The 21,547-nt window shown below is 34.7% G+C and overlaps 1 protein-coding gene across 8 annotated transcripts in view; it reads left to right on the forward strand.

Moving 5' to 3' along the window:
• CCDC169 (coiled-coil domain containing 169) overlaps positions 1 to 21,547 on the forward strand; it is a 62,277-nt gene that overhangs the window by 5,849 nt on the left and 34,881 nt on the right. For 5 of the 8 annotated variants that reach the window (XM_079137406.1, XM_079137405.1, XM_079137407.1 and 2 more), the window contains 2 exons: positions 4,735 to 4,845; positions 4,928 to 4,968. The exons of 2 other annotated variants lie outside the window; for them this stretch is intronic. In XM_079137406.1, coding sequence (XP_078993532.1) covers positions 4,735 to 4,845; positions 4,928 to 4,968 — 152 coding nt within the window. One more of the 8 variants, XM_079137410.1, reaches the window with a different exon arrangement.

Here is a 21,547-nt window from a genome sequence, read left to right on the forward strand (position 1 = left end):
GTCTCTGGGACATCACACTGTCTTGGTTGTCCTACATACTATTCACTTGTCATTTCTCTTCTTGATTTCTAAAAACTCAGAATGCCCCAGGTCTCAGTCTCAGTCTTCTGACATTTCTTCAATATGTGCTTAGGTGATTTCTGGTCAGGTAGGGTTAAATAACATCATATATTGACAACAAATCCACATCTCCACTTTGGACCTCAAGTCTGGTTTCCAAGCACCTTTAGCCATAGGGTAATATATTAATAGATCAAACATTTTTAAAAACTTGTCTTAGTAAATGCTATTTTTTAAAATAAAATTCAATTTGTTTTCCATATTTCTAAACAATGAAAATAATACTTCTTTTTGGTATAATACTTAATGATAAAAAATTAGAGGCATTTCCATTCCTTGGGGTTAGGGGAAGATGCCTACTGACATCATTCAAATGTAATATTGTTTTAAAAGTTTTAGTCAAGCAATAAAATGTGAAAAAGGAATGATAGCTATTAGAGAATTTTATGATTTTTCAGTTTTCATAATTTAATATCCAGAACTTTCCAGAGGATCACCTAAAAACTAGTATATTAATAAAGATATAGAAAATGGTTGGATATAATAATAAGTGTTTATTTAAAAAAAATAAGCATAGTTTTAGCATTAACAAGCTAAAAATAAGAGTGTTGAAATGACCTGTCACAATTTCAACACAATCTATAAAATATCTGATCATTTCTTCAACAAGAATTATGTAGAACCTATATGAAGAGACAACAGAGTAATAATAGTTAAATCGGAATTCTTATCTTATTCAACCCAAGAGAATTCATACTGAACAGAAACCCTAGAGGAAAAATGAAATTGAAAAGTTTTCCCTTAACACATGCCTTGTTGAAATTCTAAGATTTGTTAGTGGGAGACACAAAAAAGGGAAAAAAAAAATGTGGTGGAGGTGGAACTGGGGATGCTACTCAGTGGTGAGCACATGCCTAGCAAGTGTGAGGCCTGGGGTTTGATCTCCAGCACTGCAAAAATAAGAAAGAAGAAGTCTCTGTGAACCTTGTTTTAGTTAATGAACTCAATTTATTGTTCACTAGACATCAGAAGATTTCTACTAGAGAAAAAACTGAGTTAATGAATATGTGCCAAACATATCTGTGCTCAAACCTTGATCATCTCAGAATCTGTAGTGGAGTAGGGAAAATGCTAGGAGTTATCCTATAGAAAGAGCATTGACTTTAGAATCAGATGGCCCCTGGCTTTAAGATCACAGCTGTGGGACTTAAATGTATAACTTTGAATAAGTTAGTTAAAACCCTCTTTGCCTCAATTTCCTCACAGGTAAAATGGTGGAAAAAATGCATAACCTATAGGGTTGTTTGAGGAATAATATATTGAGCTTACCCTCTTCATTATTATTAATATATTAATAAGGAAGGATTTTTTTTTCCTATGGGAGGAGTAAATATTATAAATGTGTTCATTCTTACATATTAACTTATTGGTATCATGTCCTTTTTTTTTTTTTTTTTTTTTTTTTGGTGGTACTGGGGATCGAACTCAGGGCCTTGTGCTTGCCTCGCACCAGCTGAGCTATCTCCCCAGCCCTTTCATGTACATTTTATTAAAATACCTAAGTTTTTCCCCCCTAACTTGACAAATTTACTCTAAAAGTAACTGGACAAATAAATAGGCAGAACTGTGGAAGGGGATTCTTAAAAGATAAATTATTAGCACTTAAAATGAATCAACAGAACAGTAAAATTAGTCCACTCAGATTCTCATAGCACCACAAATGGGGAGGTTAAACCACAGAAATTTACTTTCTGACACTTCTTGAGGCTGAAGTCAGATCAAGGTATTGGTAGGGTTGGTTTCTTCAAAGCGCTCTCTCCTTGGCTGGTAGATGGCCATCTTCTACCTATGTGTTCACATGGGAGACACACTTTGTTTCCTAATCTCCTTTTATAAAAACACCCCTTGTATTGAATTAGGGCTCATACATATGACTTCATTTTGCCTTAATTACCTTTTCAAAAGCTCTGTTTCTAAATACAATCACATTCTGAGGTACTTGGGGTTATGACCTCAATATATGAATTTGGTGTGCAGGTGATAGAGCAGGGTGTGTTGGATATGAAGGAGTGGTAAGAACATAATCCAGCCTGTAACAGAACAGGAAAAGAGTCCAGTTTATTAAAACCATTGTGTAATGCTATAAAATTCAGGGACAGGTTATTGTTTATTTTAAAAATTCAATCTTTTGAGATAGTCTTTCAGTTCCTTAGGAAAAAGGAAAAAACCATTTTCATTTATGTCTTGGGGTAAATAGATTATTACAGACAAAGCCATACCATACTCTGAAATGAGAACGTATCAAATAATGAATGCATTAATCTATTCAAGCTGTATAACAAAATATCACAGCCTGAGTGGCTTAAATGATATAAATTTATTTTCTCATAGTTCTGGTGGCTGGGAAGTAGTAGATCAAGGTGCTAGCCAATTCAGTTAATTGTGAAGGCTCCTTTCTGTCTTGGAGACACTTAACTTCTCTTATCCTCACATGGCAAAAATCAGACAAGAGTCAGTTAACTCCTTTCTAATAAGAACACTAATGTTATAGAATTAGAGCCCCAGTGTTTTTACCTCATTTAAGATTTATCATCTCCTCACAGATCCTCCCTCCAAATATAGTCAAATTGGAGGATAGGGCTTTAACATATGTATTTGGGGGGGCACATAAACATTTATTCCTTAATGATCCTTTAACATCCTTTTCTAATTACTCTCTCTACCCTTCTCCCGATCACCCACTTCAGACTGCCTGCCCCATTTGGGGAAAGGCTTCCGGGTTGAAAACTGGAGTCAAGGAGCCTATTACTGGTAATATTTTATTGGAATTTAAGGGAGCTAAATGAAAAGTGAATTATTCAATAAATTCAACTTGATAAATTGGTATAATATGGAGAAAAATGTTCATTTAGATCCTCACTCTATATTGTTAATACTAAAAAATTCCAAGTGAATTATATTATAAAGTTAATATAAAAAAAGAACCAAAAGCATAGATGAGTATCTGTTTATAGATAAAGAAGTCTGTCCTTAGTGTAAGAGTAATAAATTACTGAGGAAATTATATTTAGGTTCAATTTCAGGAAAAAGTAGTTTTTGTTTGATTTTTTTTTAAAAGCCTATATGAGAAGTCATACAGCAATCTAGAAAAAGTATTAGAAACTAAGATGACAGTGTATTTCTACTACATTCATATCCTTTGCAATTAAATTAGAAAACACTGAAGTTTGTGATAGAATTTGCATAGTACATAGACATTTCATAACTGTGGAAAGTTGTCAAATTACCTTTTAGCCAAAGAAATCTAAATTGAAACACATATGATTTGTTGCCTATCAAAGAAGTAAAGATTTTTTAAAATGTACCAGGTACTTGCATTACATGTAGCACGATGGTGCTGCCTCTTTGGAAAGCACTTTTGAAATGAAAATTTTATAATGATGATGATTATGATGATGAAAATAAGGACAATAACTTTTATGGCATTTTCTGCACACCCTTTAGTGTTGGAAATATTTCACCTTTAATTAATCTAATATCCTGTAATAGGAACTATATTTTTATAGATGAGAGATTGAGGAACAAAAAAGAACTTGCTCCAAATCACATAAATAAGCTAGAGAGTGGTAGCATGACTCAAATCCTCTAATCTGACTTTCGGGATTTTTTTTTTTAATTGTGAAATCACCTGAAAAATCAGAGAGCAGGCAACTTTATTCAAACCTATCTCGAACGTTTTTGATGTGTATATTTTTGTTCTTGTTGCTCTCGCTGCCTCAATATCCTTTCTCACCTTCTCTGGCTTTTATTGGTGGTCATTTCCCCCAAGAAGCATTTCCTGACCTTCAATCTTGATCTCCACATCCTTAATTCTTTTAGATCAGGTGTCCTGAGTACTCCATAGCATCTACTGCACTGAAAAATTTCTCAAATGCTCTAGTTTAATGTTTTTTTCCTCCTATTTCTATTGCCGAATGATAGCAAGGACTGTGTCTATTTTAATTTTGTATCCTTAGCACTTTGTAGAGTACCATGTTAGTCTTTTTCCTTTTCATGTTAGAAATATTTTATTTTCAGTCTTTTCAAATTAAGATAACTTCATGGTTGCAATAATTATAACTAGTGAACAGCACAAACATGACTGAATTATTAAAGTCTTTGTGGGGTGCTGTGATTTGAAAGTGTCCCTCCAAAGTTTAGGTTTTGCCAATGTGATAATAGAGGCTGGGCCTTTAAGAGGTGATGTGGCCATAAGGGCTCCTCTCTTTTAGTAGGATCAAGGCCCTTACCTTAGAGGTTCCACATAACACATTTTGTTAGCTCGCTTGTCTGTCACATGAAGATACAGAACAAGACCAAATGCCAGTGCCTTGATCCTGGACTTCCTTGCTTCCACAACTGTAGTAAATAAATTACAGTTCTATTCTTTGTCAATGACCCAGTCTTGGTATTTTGTTGTAGCAGCACCAAGTGGACCAAACACAGTGTCAGTTTTCAACCCATCTTTTCTTTTTAATACTTGAAAATGTATTGTTTGAGATTGTTTTTTATTGGGACTTAATCTGTATTACTAATAAAGTCAAGTGCAGTAACAGGGAAAGATTGAGCCGTTTCATGTTATTTGAATGAATAAATGAGAGTTGGTGAGCTAATCTTGATCTCCCCCTACCTCAGGCAGTGAATGGAAAACCCGTTATGAGACACAACTAGAACTGAATGATCAACTAGAAAAGCAAATTGCATCTCTTAAAGAGAAAATGGAAAAATTCCGTGGGAATCCTTCAGGTACAAAAGCAGTTATATATGTGTGTTATATATTGAGTTAAAACTGATAAAATATCAATTGTTTATATTTGCTTTATTGTAGATAGTCTATCTTCTATTCGTGTCTATGAACGAATGCCTGTGGTGAGTAAAAGATGGTTAAGAAGAATAACTAGGAAATTATGTTTATTTCCCCCAGACAGATTCTAAAGAAAAAATTAAAGATTGTGACAGGATCCAAAGAAAATATTTTGTTCAAGATTGTTGTTGCTTTTTATGCAAAGAATCTCGTCATGAGGCCCTGTTGGAAAGCAGGTAGAGAGTCTGGTGTATGCACAGATAAACAAAGTGGAAGAAAAGAAAACTCAGTAGTCAGGCTGGCTGGGGACCTCAGTGTGTTTATTCCTTCTAATTTGAAGATGCCTAATGTTTAACACAAAGAACATATCTTCTACATTTCTAAAACATGCCCAGTCTAATTCCTCTGTAATATACATACACATGTACATACACAGGCACTCACATATGCGCATCTATGTACTTGTGTACCTATATACATATATTTACAAATATATGAAAGAGATATCAAATCCATTAGAGAAACCATAAAATTACCCTACAACAATCATGAAACCTCGCTGGGCTGATCCATCTACTTTCTCTTCTGGTTGCCTTTAGTGACATCTTTTCCCTCTTTTGTTAAGTGTTTTACAAAACACATTCATTGCTTTTCATTCATTAAAATTTATACTTTAAAATATACAAAAAGCCCAAAGCATAATCTTCTTGGATCCAGAGCCTGCTTGGAAATAACCTTTTTCTCAAAACTCTTGCTGAATTATTATTTCAGAAATACTCAGAAAAAAATCCTGTGAAAAACCAAGGGTCCTTCTATTGAAAATGCAAATTCATTACTCTGCTGAATTTGTAGGATTTAACATATCATTATCATCATCATTAATTGAACAGGTATAGTATACAAATTAATTTCATGTCCCTTTTCTCAGTATTGCAACAACCCCATGAGGTGAAGTTTAACATTATTTCCTTTGATGCATGTGACAAGCTTAAACAGATGAAAGAATTTGATCAGGCTTACACAGTCTGTAAGTGTGGAGCCAAATTCCCTCCCTCTGTAAAAAGCCCTCATCCATTTTAGTACACCTTGCTGAATTGCTTATCAGATGTAACAAAAAATAGTTTTTTTAATAGCTATAGGTAGAGTACTAAGTTGATGGCAGTATACACAGGGCCTCTAATAATGAGAGCATTTATGAATGCTTTTCTTTGAATAACTGCAATTCATTAATGAAAATTAAAGGGCAATCTTGCATTTTTTATACTAAAGAACTGAGAAGAAATAAGCCTATTTTGCATATCTTCCTGTTACTTTCAACTCAGAAATGTTCATATTTCTGTGTCTTGGAAGTTCAAGAAAATAACATTTTTTTTCTTTTCTTTTTCCACTTAAAAAAACAACAAAAAAACTCCCCCCTGCCTTCCACATTCTAGTAGAGTTATATCCCCCTCTTGTGGCACTTAGAAGTTGCTGCTAGAGCAATTTTCACCACAGTGCCTTTTCTTAATTGCAGGTAGAATTTTAATAATACCTATAGAATATAAAGCATAGAATACTCCCTACAGAATATAAAATATTCTGGCTACCTGCTTTTGATAAGACAGCCCCAGTCCAAGAAATTATCAGTAGCCTCGTGCTTGTGTAACATGATAAAGTACAGTATATGGAAGGAACATTTAGTTGGTTTTATTACCGCTACCTGAGGAGACTATAACACATTTATATTGATACACTATTTTTCTTGGTGTTATTCTTGAATAAAGTGTGCTTCTCTAATGTTTAGCCCCAGAAGCAGGTGATTATTTCTCTTCAATAAAGAACTAAATATATATAGAACAACACAGGCCATGCAGAAAGAGAACTTAAGTTCAGTATAAATGAACTGGTTCTCTGTATTCTCTGGGAAGATGCCTGCACAAGAATTTAGTTTTTCTTAAACAATGAAAATCCATGAAGGGTTTTCTGAGCAGCAGGGATTAGGAATGTGGCCTGCAGTTGATGATGGAAGTATCTAGCCCACCTACTCAGCAGAAAGCACTGGTTTCCAAGAATCCAATATCCATTCAAGAGATCTCTCATTATATAAGAACAAAAGATACAATACATCCTAATCTTCAATATAAAGACCAATATTTGTAAAATTCATATATATTTGTTTATAAAACATTTTTAAATTTCCTTTTAAGTTGATAGAAGACATACATTATTTGTTTTTGTGGGACAGAGTATGAATTTACATCATTTGTAAATTTCATCTTTGTGACTCATTCCATCTTTAGGAGTAACATATGCAGACATACTTTTAAAATTAATATTAGTTAGTTCTAATACTAATTTTGAGTAACTTCAAACTGCAGCCTTCTTATTGGTTACAAAAGGGATGGATGCTAGTTTTTGACCAACACACAGTAATATTTAAAAATACTGTTCGACAAAAATATATGAAATGTTATTTTAAAACTAGATCAGTTGACTTGATTTTAATATTTTGAAAAATTACTCTCAATTAGTTTAGCACTTTCATTCTGTTTTGTTTTGTTGGGTTTTGATTCACTCTTCTCCTCTGAAGGTGTTATAGAGTATGTTATCTTGAAAATATATTTCAGTGGTATATGTGTTAACATTTAATTTTACCATGATATATCAGTTAAGGGTTGCATTTGGCTGTATATAAGAGAAAGCACTAATCAAGTGCATTTATTTCTGTTTTCCCCCCTTATGTAATAGGCAGTATTAGAGGTTTGCAGTTATTGGTGCAGTGACTCGATAAATCCCTCAGGAATTCAGGCTCCTTACTTTCCACTAATAGTGTGTGAGAGAGGCTAGAAATATACTGTTTTGCATAAGTAGGAAGAGGAAGAGAATAGATACAGGGTGTGTAATTAGCTTTTCTGCCACACAAGGTCATTTAAAATGAATGGTATTTCATTATAAAGTATTGTGTGTTTATTTAATATTATTTGAAAATGTTAAAGACAAAAATAAAATCATAAAGTCAATAGTACCTACTATTCATATTTGTTTGGTAATTTTTATATGCATATATTGATTAAAAAGAATGACCTAATAATCAGCTGAAAGAAAAAAGGAATGAAACAGGTTTGTGCTTATTTTTTTACATTTTAAATATAATTTTAGCTTTACTGTACAATTTTGTATTCTATACTAGTCAGAGCAATTATCAATTACTACTTATATTTCTTATGCATTTATTTAAGGGCTAAATTATATTCCATTGCATTGAATTATCAATTTTCAATTATTTTTGCTTTCTAATTGAACATATCAGATTTTTTTTTCAGTTTGGATAATAAAAGCTCAACAGATAATAAAGCAGACAATGATATACTCTAGTATAAACAAATATTGATATCTTTTATAATTTTAATAAAAACAAGAAATAGATTCAAGATCCCTTTCATTCTCCTTCTCTGTCTCCCTTTTTCTTCCTCTTCATAGGCAAATTCTATGCATCATTCCAGTTCCTGTTTATATGTATTGAATTTTCAAAAATCTCATCATGGCAAGCATCACCACAGGGAACATCCCTTATACATGTTTCCTGATACAAAATGCTCCTTTAGGACTTGGCAAGTCCTGTGGAGGACAGATAGATAGGCTGGATTTTCAACTTTGCAGCCATAAGATTCCTGATCTCTATTGCAATTACTCAACCCTGCTGCTTTAGAACAAAAGGAGTCACAGACAATACCTAAATAGTTATGTGGACTGTGTGCTAACAAATCTTGGCTTACAAAAACAAGAGAAGCAGTGACTGGCTTTTGACTTTAGTCTGTAGTTTGTTGGTTCCTGTTTTAGGATAGCAGTCTGCGGTAACAGAATCCCTTTGTAAAAATACAAAGACCAGGTCCTATCCTTCAACATACAGAATTCTCTGTATTCTTAACTCTCCAGGTCATTCTGATAATCAATAAAGTTGGAGAATCACTGCTTTGCTTAAAGCATATATACTTTAAGTACACTTTGTGTATACTTTAAGTATACACATATACTTAAAAGTCGATTTTTTAAAATCATGGAGTATGTACATTTTAAATATTTCAGATAGTGATAAAGTCTTTATGGATCAAACTAGCTTAAGACACCCAAGATATCTGGCATGAACAAAAGGGAAAATTAGGCTGAAAATACATGCAGGGACTAGATAATAAAGGGTTTCATATTCATGTTAGGGAATCTGAACCTTTTTATATGTGATGGGAAACTGTTGAAGTATTTATGTATTTTAAAAAATTTCCACTCACCCTCCAATGGAGAAAGAATTCCCAGGATGAGAATTAAGGCAGAGAAGCCAGTTAGGATTCTTTGGTCAGTCTAGGTAAAGGAAAGGCGAGTTTCATAGCTTGGTCAGTATTATACGTGGAGAAGCAGAGGAAACAGATTGAGGATATATTTAGGAATGATTTCATGAACACATGGGTGATAGGGTGAGATTGGGAGAGGATTGAAAGATGAATAACTTCATGGATTATATTGAACAGGACTATAGGAATCAGAACTAGTTGAAATGTTAGGAAATGAAGAATATAGTTTTGTTTGTGCATTTTATACAGGTAAGAGTGGTAACAAAACAAAACAAAACGGGGAAAAAAAAAAAAAACAGTCTGAAAAACAGGATTGAGGGTGGAAGCCTGGGATAATATTAACATTTAAGGTACTGGCTAAAGAGGCAATTTGGTGAAGTAAATTGTGAAGGAAAACATTGAGAAAAGATGAGGGGGACAATTGGAAGAGTGGTATCGCAGAAGCCAAGGAAGGAGAAAGTTTGATGACTGTTGAGCAGAAAAATGTTCTCCAAGGACCTTCTGGCTCAAGGTAGGATAAAGCACTACATCCCATAGTTCAGGCAAATTATAAGTAAACAAGTACTAATAAAAGGATAGGATTTGGGGAGAAATGTGGTGGAATGGAAGAGTAGGGGGTAATAAAATGAAGTGAGGACAACCAACTTCGCCTAGAATCATAGCTTTTGGAATCAGACTTGTCCTGGTTCAAATCCAGATTATAAGGCACTGAGGAAATCACTTCATCTCTCTGAGGCTTAATTTCCTCATCTGTGAAATGGAGTTAATTAAGCTTTCTTGTAGGGTGGTTGTGAAGATTACTAGTGCTAATAAGAAAATAGCATAGTGCCTGAAATAGTAAGTACTGTTAGTACTCTTTCTCACTTCCCTTGATAAGGAGAAGTAAAATTTCATTAAAACAAATCTGTTGTGAAATTAACCTTAATCCCATTGGAAAAGATAATAACAAAGGTAGAACTCAAAGATGTGCTATTGTTTTTGATTCTTAAGCTGTACTGTTATGTAAGCTACAAATATTCTGCTACCTTTTCAAAACTGCAGTACAGATTTGTGGTTGTGAGTACCTACCCACAAAGTAGGGACTTTAGCAGGGATTTCACACTTTTAATAAAAAGTACAGAACGTTTACTTCCTTTGGGCTAGCTGGGTGTACATTTTCTAGCTCTTGTTGACTTCTGCTAGAGAAATAACCTAGTCGATACCATTATGTTAGAGTGTTCTTTCCAAGAATTTCCAAGTGTGTCCAGAACTAATGCTATTCACTGCAAGACTAGACTCTTCCTTGAGAATTCAAGATAACTAAAAGTTCAGGCTAAATAGGTTTTGTTGTGTCTGATGAACACTAGTTATTTTTCAAGTTCTTGTTTGGCACTCTGGGCTTCTTTATTCATTTCTAATTAGGATATGAAGCTAAGAATTTAGTTGAACTCATCAGAACTTTACAGCTCCCAGCAGTCAGCATATGATAGTGATGTCATCTTTCTTGCATTAGCTTATATACGCCCACTGAAGCTCAGTATTTATGATGGTGTACCATAAACTGGAAAGATGATTGGCCCATCTACTTTCTTATTTCCCTGTATATCCAGCATCATCATGTGCATAGTTGCCTGATACAGATTTCTTGAATTTGCAAGCTGTAAGAACCACATAGAGCATTTATTTAAAATATACATTCTGGGACTTTACCTAGAGGTACTCATCTGTAGGTCTGGAGTAAGGCCTAGACAGTTGTACTTTTCAGCAGGCATTTCAGTAAGTTCTGTTGCCAAGAACAATTTGAGAAAAAAAGATTTAGGGGATCTGTGTCCCTCAGAAAAAGATGTGGAAGACAGTCTCTTATTACAGGAGTTCCTATACAGAAACTCTCAAAAAGCACTATCATATTCTTACAGTCAACTCTATCAAAGTGAAAGTTCTGCTCTTTGACTGATTCACAGTCATAAAACTAACTACCCCTATTTTTCTCTGCTACTGTTTTTCCCATCAATGCATTCTCCTTATCTTACATTACACCCAGACAGTTGGATCTTTCAGGAAAATATCTCACCATTGCATACACCCTATAGATCAGATGAATGCAGTACAGGGAATCCTTCCTCTAAAGTCACAAGACTAGCTGGTTGTGGGAGCCATTGGGGGAAGAAGATGTTGAAACAAAGAAACATTATTTAGAAAAATATTTTGTCTCACCACAAACATTTTCTGGAAAATTCTTGATCAATTAATAGAAAAATCAATTTATAGGAAGCCAATTTGATGAAATCTGAATTCTTAAATGTTATTATGAATATATATTTTTTAGCATTTTAAGGGATGTTCAATTTGTTAACTAAAGACTCAAGGAAATGGTTTAGCATTTGGTATCATTGAAAAATATATTCTGAAAAATAAGATGTTTAGGATACAAGTTCACATATAAGAAAGATTCTCCTTAAAAATCAAATTTTTGGTAAATTTGAAATCCTAGGCAAATTGGTCTCTCTTATGTTAATTCTTTGATGAAATTATTTTTAAATGTTAATTTTTGGTTGTTTGTTTGGCTTTCCTTCCAAAGTATGTTTTAGTTTTCTTTAGGACCGACCAGAAGACCCATTCTCCTTGCCTGCTTATCAGGAGAAGCTTGATGTAGTAAGAGAAAATTCTTTCAAACCATCAGACCATTCTCTTTATCATACACTTGGCTCTTTAGAGGAACAAGATACACCCCTCACCATTCTCTGTTTTGCTCCTTTTAATGTTCTACACTCACTGACATATTCTATCTCTTCAGAATCCTGATGACCTGTACTACTTCCTGTGATACTTGTTTCTTTCATCATGATTCAAATTCTTCTTCTGTTTGGGCTGCCTCTTGGACATCTAGCCCAATTTGGCCCTTCCTAGGACCCTTTACCTCACTGCACTCACTGCACATCCTACTGGCATGGTTCTATTGGACTCATGTTGGTCATTTCCACCTTCAGAACCTTGTAAGAAATGTTCTAAAAGTCACAAGTATACATTTTAGAACATGATAACCAGGCATTAAAATAAATGACCTTAAAGCACTATTGACATCCATAAGTATGTTTTAGTTAAAATATATTAAAGTGACATCCCAACCATATAGTGAAAAGGATTAGTGAAGTTTTCTTCGATTCTCTAAAGTGTGATATTTAAACACGAAGTGAAATTCCCACTGCCCACCTGGCTCTGATAGATCTGCAGATTCAATCTGAGACTACTTACTGAGGTATCCTACTACAGACCTCACTAGGTTTACATTCTCCTCAAAGATCCAGATGATTAGTTTGAGGACAGGTATATATCTTCAAACTAGAGAAAAGTTAAACAGATTTTTTTATGTAGAGAAGTGTTATCCACAAGAGGGCACTGTATCTAAGTATGCAAAATGCTGCATTCTTTTGCCATCAGAATTGTCTTTATGGAAAGGTACTATGTGGAAGCTATGATAAACTAAATTATATTCTTGTGCTTTCCTCCTATAAGCCTTCAATGGAGTACTTTTACTTGTAACTTTCTTTTTTTTGGTGTATTCTTTAGCAGTTAACATTGGTTTCTTTAAAAATAGGTGACTAGTAGAGCTTCCTTTTTGCTTGAGATGGAGTATTTTAAAAAATTTAAATTTTAAGTATTTTAAAAATTTAAATCTTAGGCTGTGGATATAACTCAGTGGTAACTTGCCCAGCATGTTCAACCTGGGTTCAATCCCCAGAACCACAAAAAACAAAACAACAAAGATTAAATAAATTTTATTTCAGGTATGTAAATAATGTCCTAAATTTCTAATTCTTATTCTGTGTTTCAGTCTACTTTTAGAGAATTATCTTTCCAAAACAAATTCAGAAAGAACATAGGTTAAATTGATACTGCCTGGAATGCTAAGAAGTGATCAGTATCTAAAACAACTCTTCTGTGATAGTGGAAGAATTAATTTTTTGTATGTGATCTTTTAGGGGATGAGGGGGCTAATTTCTATTAGAACCACTAATTTATATAGAGCTTTAGTTTGTTATTACAGGCTGCAGTTTTTTAGTATGCAACCATTGATTATATAATTGAATTATTCATTTTATAGTCAGAAAAGTTAAAATCTAGAATGAACCCAGAAGTTTTTATAGTATAATTTTATAATTTTTAAGAATTTCTGCTGTTTGTTTACATTTTATCAGTTTTATTTATCCGATTAAGCCATAATACATTCACAAGCAATCCTGTGTCATAATTTAAATACATTGCAAAAATGATTCTATTTATGAATATCTTCAACTATTTTAAAGAATTTTATGTGCAGTAAGCTCTTGAAATTGCTAACCAAATATATTGTTATCTATACATATGTATTTTACATTATTATGAAGTAATTGTAGATTCATGGGATGTTATAAAAATGATATATATAGTACAATGAGTTCTTTGAACCCTTGCCCAATGATGACCCTCTTAGTAACTGTAATATATTATCAAACCAAGAAATTTGTGTTAGAACAATGCTTCTGACTACAGACTTCTGCTGTATGTGTGTGGGGGGTTGTTATTTGTGATTATCCATCTATAAAAACAAACAAACATCTTGCTGCTAATGAGCTAGGGTATTAATGACTGGTATAGTTTTGGCAAAATACAGAATGTGTTCTTTTCTCCCCAAAATAATATATGTTTATGCTGCTTCTATTCCCATGAGACTGCCATAATGAGCCATCCTAATTTTCCAAGTTACAATATAATTTCAGAGCATAGTGTGTCAACTGACAGGAAGCATGCACAAGGGGAAGGAGAACCTGGTGTGTACCAGGAAACCCGGGCCACACCAGCGAGAACTGCTTGTGGGAGCAGTACCAAGACTAACAGGAGAGATAAATATACTTTATGTTGAGCCTCAAGGGAACCAACAACAAGCTGGGGAATAAAGTATGTGGCATGTTAGAGGTTGAAACAATATGAAATCAAGGTGCTAAAGCTAAAAGTGGTAATGAAAGTCAGGACAGGGCAACTGATATGGAGTTGCTGTTTAATACATTTTCCATAAGCTATCTAAAAAGTCCATAAAATTAGTATATGTCCATTTTTTCAAATGGTAGAATTCTTCACATCAATCAACAAGGGATATTGTTAATTTCAAATCGTATCTATTTTAGAATTTAGTGTTTGAGTTTAAAACTATTCAATATTATCAAAATAGTATTGTGCTTTGTAAAAATGAACTTAATTGGAATGGTTTCCATTTTTGCAAGACATTTTGATTGTGAAAATAGTAACAGAGGCAGTTTATGGCTAGGGCCTGAGAACTGTTAGAAATTTTTCAGTTGATTACTAGCTGATTGTTTGTTATATTCACTTTTATATGTTCCTTTCTCACAAATCCATCTTTTTTTCTAAGTAAAAAATTTCTAAAAGACTTCCACCTATTTACCAAATCTAAATAACCCAGGTAAAATTGGAATGCTGTGGTTGGTGGCATTAAAAAATTGACTTTATTGAGGTACAATGTGTGTAAATAAAATCATAATGTTGTTTTAGGTATAGTGTGAAGTGTCAAGAAAATGTTAGATATAGGCATTGAGGACTTCTTTATTTGAATATGATATTTATTAGCAGAAAAAAATTATACTTGATAATTGAAGGGAGTGGATGAGGATAGAGAAGGAATTCTAAACAGATAAGAGAAGCAAATTTTCGAAAGCTGTAACTGGAGGAGTAGTAATTGACTTGAAGAAGTTGAGGAAGCAATAGAAAAGTACCTGCAGAAAGGGATATCAGTGGCAACAAAGCAGTGGGTCTCCAGATCTGCCTAATGCTTTGGAACTTGGCAGCATCAGGTATGGAAGGAGGTGAATGTAGGAAAGGAACGCTGTTGGTCACTGGAACCCCTCTGCCACTCCATGTAATCAGGACACTCCTTTAGTTGAAAGTCTATTCTCTGGAGAAATTAAACTGACATAATTTTGAACTGTAGGACTCAGACATAGAAATAGTGAGACCCAGGACTAAGAATAATGGGATCAAATGAAAATATGCAGTCAGTCAGATCTCTTCTCCTGTCCTACTTCTAGAAAAGCCCAGGTAGGATTAAATCATACAGAGCTGGAAATTAGAGGCTTCTTCAGTTCAAAACTGAAATGCCCTTAAGACAGTGTAGTGACCCAGACAGTGTGCCTCACAGACTTAGTAGGACAGGAAGACTAGATGTCAGAGGACCCCAGGTGCTGAACTTTGAAATCCATCAAGGCCACACTTCCCAAGAGCTGTTCCCTGGTCATGATTGGCTGCAATGGAGATAACTAAGTCAGACCTATTCGTGGGATGCAAGGGACTTCATTGTTGACTGATTTGGCTTAAGGTTCCCTGATAGTTTGGCCAAACCGTTTTGCATGACAGCCTAGAATACAACCTTCTAGACTTGGACTGCAATGAGACCACTGTTCCAGCTTCTCTCTTCCTCCCTCCCTATTTAACTTTACACTGAAACTCTTTATGATCCTTGCACATTGAATCCCATTTTGGTGTCTGTTTCTCAGAAGAGCACTTGTAAAACTTAAGGGTACTAAGTGTGATCAAACAAAACAGAGTAATATGGGGATTCATTGACTGGCAGACTGATGGTCCTGATTGGTAGGTGTGACACCAATGGCTCTGGCCCAGGATATCAGTTAATTGCAAAAGACTTTACTAATGACGACCTTGGAAAATGTACTGATATAAGGCAATACTGTGGAAGAGGCCATGAGGCAGGCATTTGGAAAATAACAGAATTACTGCTAAGTCACACTGACTTCTATACAAGGGTAATGAGAGATCAGAACTGTTAATAAAAAATATCTAACCATGGAGCCCTGTGGGAACTTCTCAGGAGGCCTCTGTACCAATAGTGAAAGGTCAGACACAATAGAACAACAGACTGAAGTTATTGTGTGAGCTACAAAGTTCCAGAGACATTTGGATACTAAACCTAGGTGGGTTTGTCATGTGAATGGCAGGACCTGATGGGGATAACTGGGAATGCTCAAATTGTGGCAGAACATCTGGGTAGATGCCCCTGAGAATGTGTACAACTTGTAAAGCTCCTGAGCATGTAGAGTGGCCTGCCTAAGGGCTAGAGCATCTCTTGTACTGGAAAATGCTGTAGAGGTCTCTCCCTAAGAAGGCATTATATGCCCCTCAAACCTCTGCCCTATTTCCTCTCTTGGCTGCCAGGCCAATTAATAAGGGTGTTGTTCAGCATCTATAATAATATTTTTTAAAAAGAATAGAGAAGCAGGAGGTTGAGGAAAGCCAGTGCAACAGAAAACACAATTGTTTTCTTATTCCCTGGACCTGAATCAATTTCTAGAACCAGGAATCATTGGCCAAAGAGGTGGTTGAATCCTAGAAAGGCTGTACCTGAAACACCAATTCAAGTATATATTGTGACAATATTCCCATCTTCCCCAGAAGAGACCTCTAGCCACTTACACAGATGACACTGGGGAAAAAAATAACTAGATATTCCCAGGATGTTTAAACACAGGGTGTTGGCTTTGATTCCCAGAGTAGAAATCTATGACTAAAGTCCAAAGTATAGTGGGCCTGTTGTCCCACAGACTTCCCTGTCCCTGCAGTGATCATTTTCTCAGTCCTCAAAGACATAATCAGAATAGATATATTTGAAAGTTGAAATTAACCCATCATATTAGGTCCCTCATTGCTGAAGAAAAGTATGGTCGTGAAGGCCAAGTGGAAACTTTTGAAACTGCCCCTGATCCCACCGAGATCAAAGTAGAAGTCAAAACACTTTCTTATCCCATGGAAACCAGCAAAGATTAGCCACAATTAAAACCCTAAAAAGATGCAAGGATGCTGGTGCCTATCTTGACTGTTTCATTTGCCAGTCTGATCATGCAAAAACTGGATGGATCTTGGAGAAAGTTGAAGGCTACATAGACTTAACCGATTAGTGGCCTTAATTGCATCAGCTTTATCAGATGTGGTATCACTATTGGAGTCGATTAATAGAGTTTCAGGTACAGGATTCCCAGCCATTGATTTGGAGAATGCATTCTTTCCACTTTAATTAGAGAAAAGAATCAAAACAGTTTGGGACTTTTGCTTTCAGCTCCAGCATATAATAGACCACAGAAGTCCTCAATCCTGTTATTACAACAAGAAAAAGGTGAACAAACTGGAAATTGATGACTTTGCTTGGGTCCATTAGAGAACTGAGATTTCAGGGCAAATTCCCACCGTGAAATTTAGATAAACAGATGAATCCAGATAATCATAACTGAGATCTGCTTACCTGGAACAGAAGCTGCTGAGACTATAAGCTGGTAAGAACATTTAATTAGCATTTTTTGATGAATTACTGGAGGGAAAATAGACAAATCTATTAAAGTTGATGACTTTAATGGTCTCTGTCGGTAATTGATAGATCAAGCAACCAAAAAATTACTAGAGATTGACCTGAAAAGCACCATCAACAAACTTGATCTAAGTGACATTATAGGCTATTCCATCCAATGGCAGGAGAACACATATTCTCCTCATATTTACATGTAACATTCACCAAGATAAACCACATTCTGGAGACCCCTATAGACTCTTAGCTCATAAAAGGATAGGGTCTAGGTTAGTACTTCTCACTGTAGCATATCCCTAGCACAATATCTGGTATATAAGAGGCACTTGATAAATATTTTTGGAATAAATGAATTAATTGCAAAATTAGGCTACAAGAATCTAGTCAGGATGTATAGCAGCAAGATATAGGTTAATCACAAAGAAAGCATATTAAAAAAATGTAAGCCTCAAAGGTTAGAACTGAAAATGCCAATAAAAAAGAGAATACCACTTGATTACTATTCCTAAATATTCCTTTCATCAAGTCACTTCTTTAATAACTTCCAGTAGCTCCCTACTGGAATTCCAATTCCTAAGCCTATCATTACAAAGCCACCTTTTCTAGCAGGTTATTTTCTAGTTATCTTAATTTGCCTTTTATTTATTGCTCAAATATTTTGCTTCATCTCTAATCCTGCCATTAAATAATCATTTCTGATTTAAGCCTATGATAAATATATGACTTCCCTCATGTCCCTCTTTTTCCCTTTCCATTTTTGGGACTTTGTATGTTCTACCCACCTTGATTAACACCTTTTAAAAATGTGTGAAGCATTTATTTTCAATGTTTCACTTTTTCTATTTAATCATACCTTGCATTTTAACTCATGTTTTTATGCACCTATTTAGTATGAGCTCCTACAGTTTTACACCATAATTTATTCAAGTCACCTTCGATAGAGAAATAATTTGTATTCTAGTAGGTTATTTGTAAGTGAACATATTTTAAAACTTAGAATGTATTTTTACCATTAAAATAATGTTCAAATGGATTGTATTCTATTTTACATCTATAAATGTACTTAACAAATTATGTAACTGATTGATATTGCTATTGTAGCCCAACCTGGAACCCTTGGAGCAAGGTCTATACAGTAGCATTTTGAACTACTTCTACTGCTCACTAATTATCCCTTCAAAAGTTTTTCATACTTGAGCAGTTATTTCATTAAGGGTTTCATTTCTATAAAATAATTCAGTTTAGCTTCTTATGTATGTTCAACTTTAATGGTTTTTTTTTTCAGAGCAAGTTTATAGTTGGAGGAAAGGAACTGGAAGCCATTCATGATACCAGTGCATAATTAACTTTCAAAGAATAATGCCTACCTGAGAAACATCATCTGATTATGTTTTAACAAGAATATTAATCAAATATGCATAGTGGTGGATCATCACTTCCAAAGGGATTTATCACTAGTCCTATTTTGAGACTGTAATTTGCCCCATTCCAACTGACCTATTTACCTTCAATATGATATTTTAAATGCCAATCATTATTAACAAGTATCTAGGAGAGAATAAGTTTTCATTGAAATCTGTGTTCAGCTATATTTTCAGGAAGATATGAGCTCTAAAATATTTTGCAGTTTTGCTTTGTGGAGATTTAAATCAGGTCCTTCCATTTTTTCTTTGAATGTTTCTTTTAATAGATTTAGTGACCTAGATCATGACCAACAAGAGTTGAGAGAATTTGAGTAGAAGATCTTTTATTTAATTTGTAAGAACAAGAAATAATTGGGGTTATTGAAAATTATGTTACTAATTTGGGAATTAAAATTTTAAATCAAATGGGTATGATGCATTGTTGCTCTGAGCCCTGACTAACCCTCTTCTTTTCTGTTCTTCCACCATTGTTTTTGGAAACTTGATTATAAATAATTTAACCAATACCATAGGCTCAAAATTCCTCCAACTACTTAATTCTATTCATTTTCCCCCACTCTTTAGCAACCCATGGCCAAATCCTAGACTTTAGAAAACCATGGCCAAATCCTAGACTTCAACATCTCCTTGTGGAGGATACCTTCTGTTTGATGAGCTTTTCTTCTGCTTCCTTCTAGACTAGAACTGCCCTTCTTCTGAAAGTTTTACCCCCCAACCCTGAATGCAATTCCATGTTTAATGCTAAAGGAGTTTTCACTGCCTTGTAGGGCCCCACAGTCCAAAGGTGAGGGCCTTACATAGTATCTCTTCTCCACCCTCACCAAGTTGATTAAGATCTGGGTAGAGGAGACCAATTCCACTAAATCTGGGCCTGTGGAGATGGTCCTTTTATGCAGACTGCAGAACTACAAGTGTATTTTCTACATAGTTTTAACTCTTTGAAGTCACTATATGAAGCTAGCCAGTATATAGCAATCATCACCCCTTCAGCCACCTCTTTTCTCTTTTCTATTTTCATGATTGAAGATTTGAACCACAATTAAGAGCATTACTTTTCCTAGGTATAGGTCAAGGCTAGTAGCACTTTTAGTCATTTGGGTGTTATCTTCAGGGTGTACAATAACAATCCACAACTATCTGGAGATGGGCTAGTAGGAGACCAGATCCAGCAATGAATAAATAAATTATGTACTCTTCAAATTCAGAAGGGGATGAAGGTGTTCATTATTCATTAGGTACTGCTACAGTCACATTGATATGATTCTAATAGTATTATAAGATAGCCAGACTAGCCTTACAAGATTATTTTGACTCCTTGCTTTTGTCTCAGGATAAGATCACACACCTCCCCAAGGGTTGTGTATTTGGTAACCTGGATACTGTGTGCCTGTGCTAAAATGTTGGCAAATGTTATGACTTGGATATGACTTGTCCCCTCTGAAATTCATGTTCAAATTTAATTGTCATTGTGGTGTTGGCAGGTAGGGCCTTTAAAGGGGTGATAAGGTAGTTAAGACAGATTAATGCCTTTTTTTTATAGGAATGGGGTAGTTATAAAATATGGCTGCCTCTTGTGTTTTTTTCTCTTCCAATTGCTCCCACTTGCCCTTTTACTTTTCCACAATGCCATGATGTAGCATTGGCATGACAGATACAGCTTGTCAGGTACAGCTGCTTGATCTGGAACTTCCAGCCTTTAGAACCATGAGCTAAATAAACTTATTTCCTTTATAAATTTCTCAGTCTTAGGTGTTGTGTTATAGCAGCAGAAAATGAACTAAGAGCACGGGAGGTTCAAAGGTCATCATAAGTCATTTCTGGATGGTAGATTTGGATACCAGGAGAGTGGATAGTTATTCCTCTGTGGGACTTTCTGGAAAAGTTTATCACATGCTAAAAGTCTCCCAGCAGAGGTACCTATTCACTGTCTTCCAAGAGTGTAAGAAAGAACTAAAAAGTGTAGGATGATTAAACAACCTTATCTATGTAGGCTTAGAGCTAATTGGCACCCAGGTCTATTGGACTAAAACCAGCTGATAAATTTACCTAAAGTCACAAATACACCACAGTAGTTCCAGTAGAAAGCTTCCAGTGTCATGGTCTAGTGTTCAATTCTGTGATTATTGGTCCAGCTATGGAAACAAAACTAGTCAAAGACATCAGCTTTCCTTGATGTGTCTTTGTTCAATTTTGGTTTGGGGTTATACTGGCTTCATAGAATTTATTTGGGAGTGTTTCCTGTCAATTTTATAGAATAATTAGAGAAAGTCTGATATTAGTTCTTCTTTAAATATCTGGTAGAACTCAGCTGTGAATATATCTGGTCCTTGGCTTTTCTGTGTTGAAAGGCTTTGAATTGCTGTTTCAATTTCATTGTTTGATTGTAGGTCTGTTTAGGTTTTCTATATGTTCCTGGTTCAATTTGTGTCTAGAAATTTGTCGATGTCTTCTAGATTTTCCAGTTTATTGTGGTATAAATTTTCAAAATAGTTTCTAATGATCCTCTGGATTTCAGAAGTATCTGTGGTGTTATTTCCTTTTCTCATCTCTGATTTTT

The sequence above is a fragment of the Sciurus vulgaris genome (assembly GCF_902686455.1).
Source record: "Sciurus vulgaris genome assembly, chromosome: 4".
NCBI lineage: Eukaryota > Metazoa > Chordata > Mammalia > Rodentia > Sciuridae > Sciurus > Sciurus vulgaris.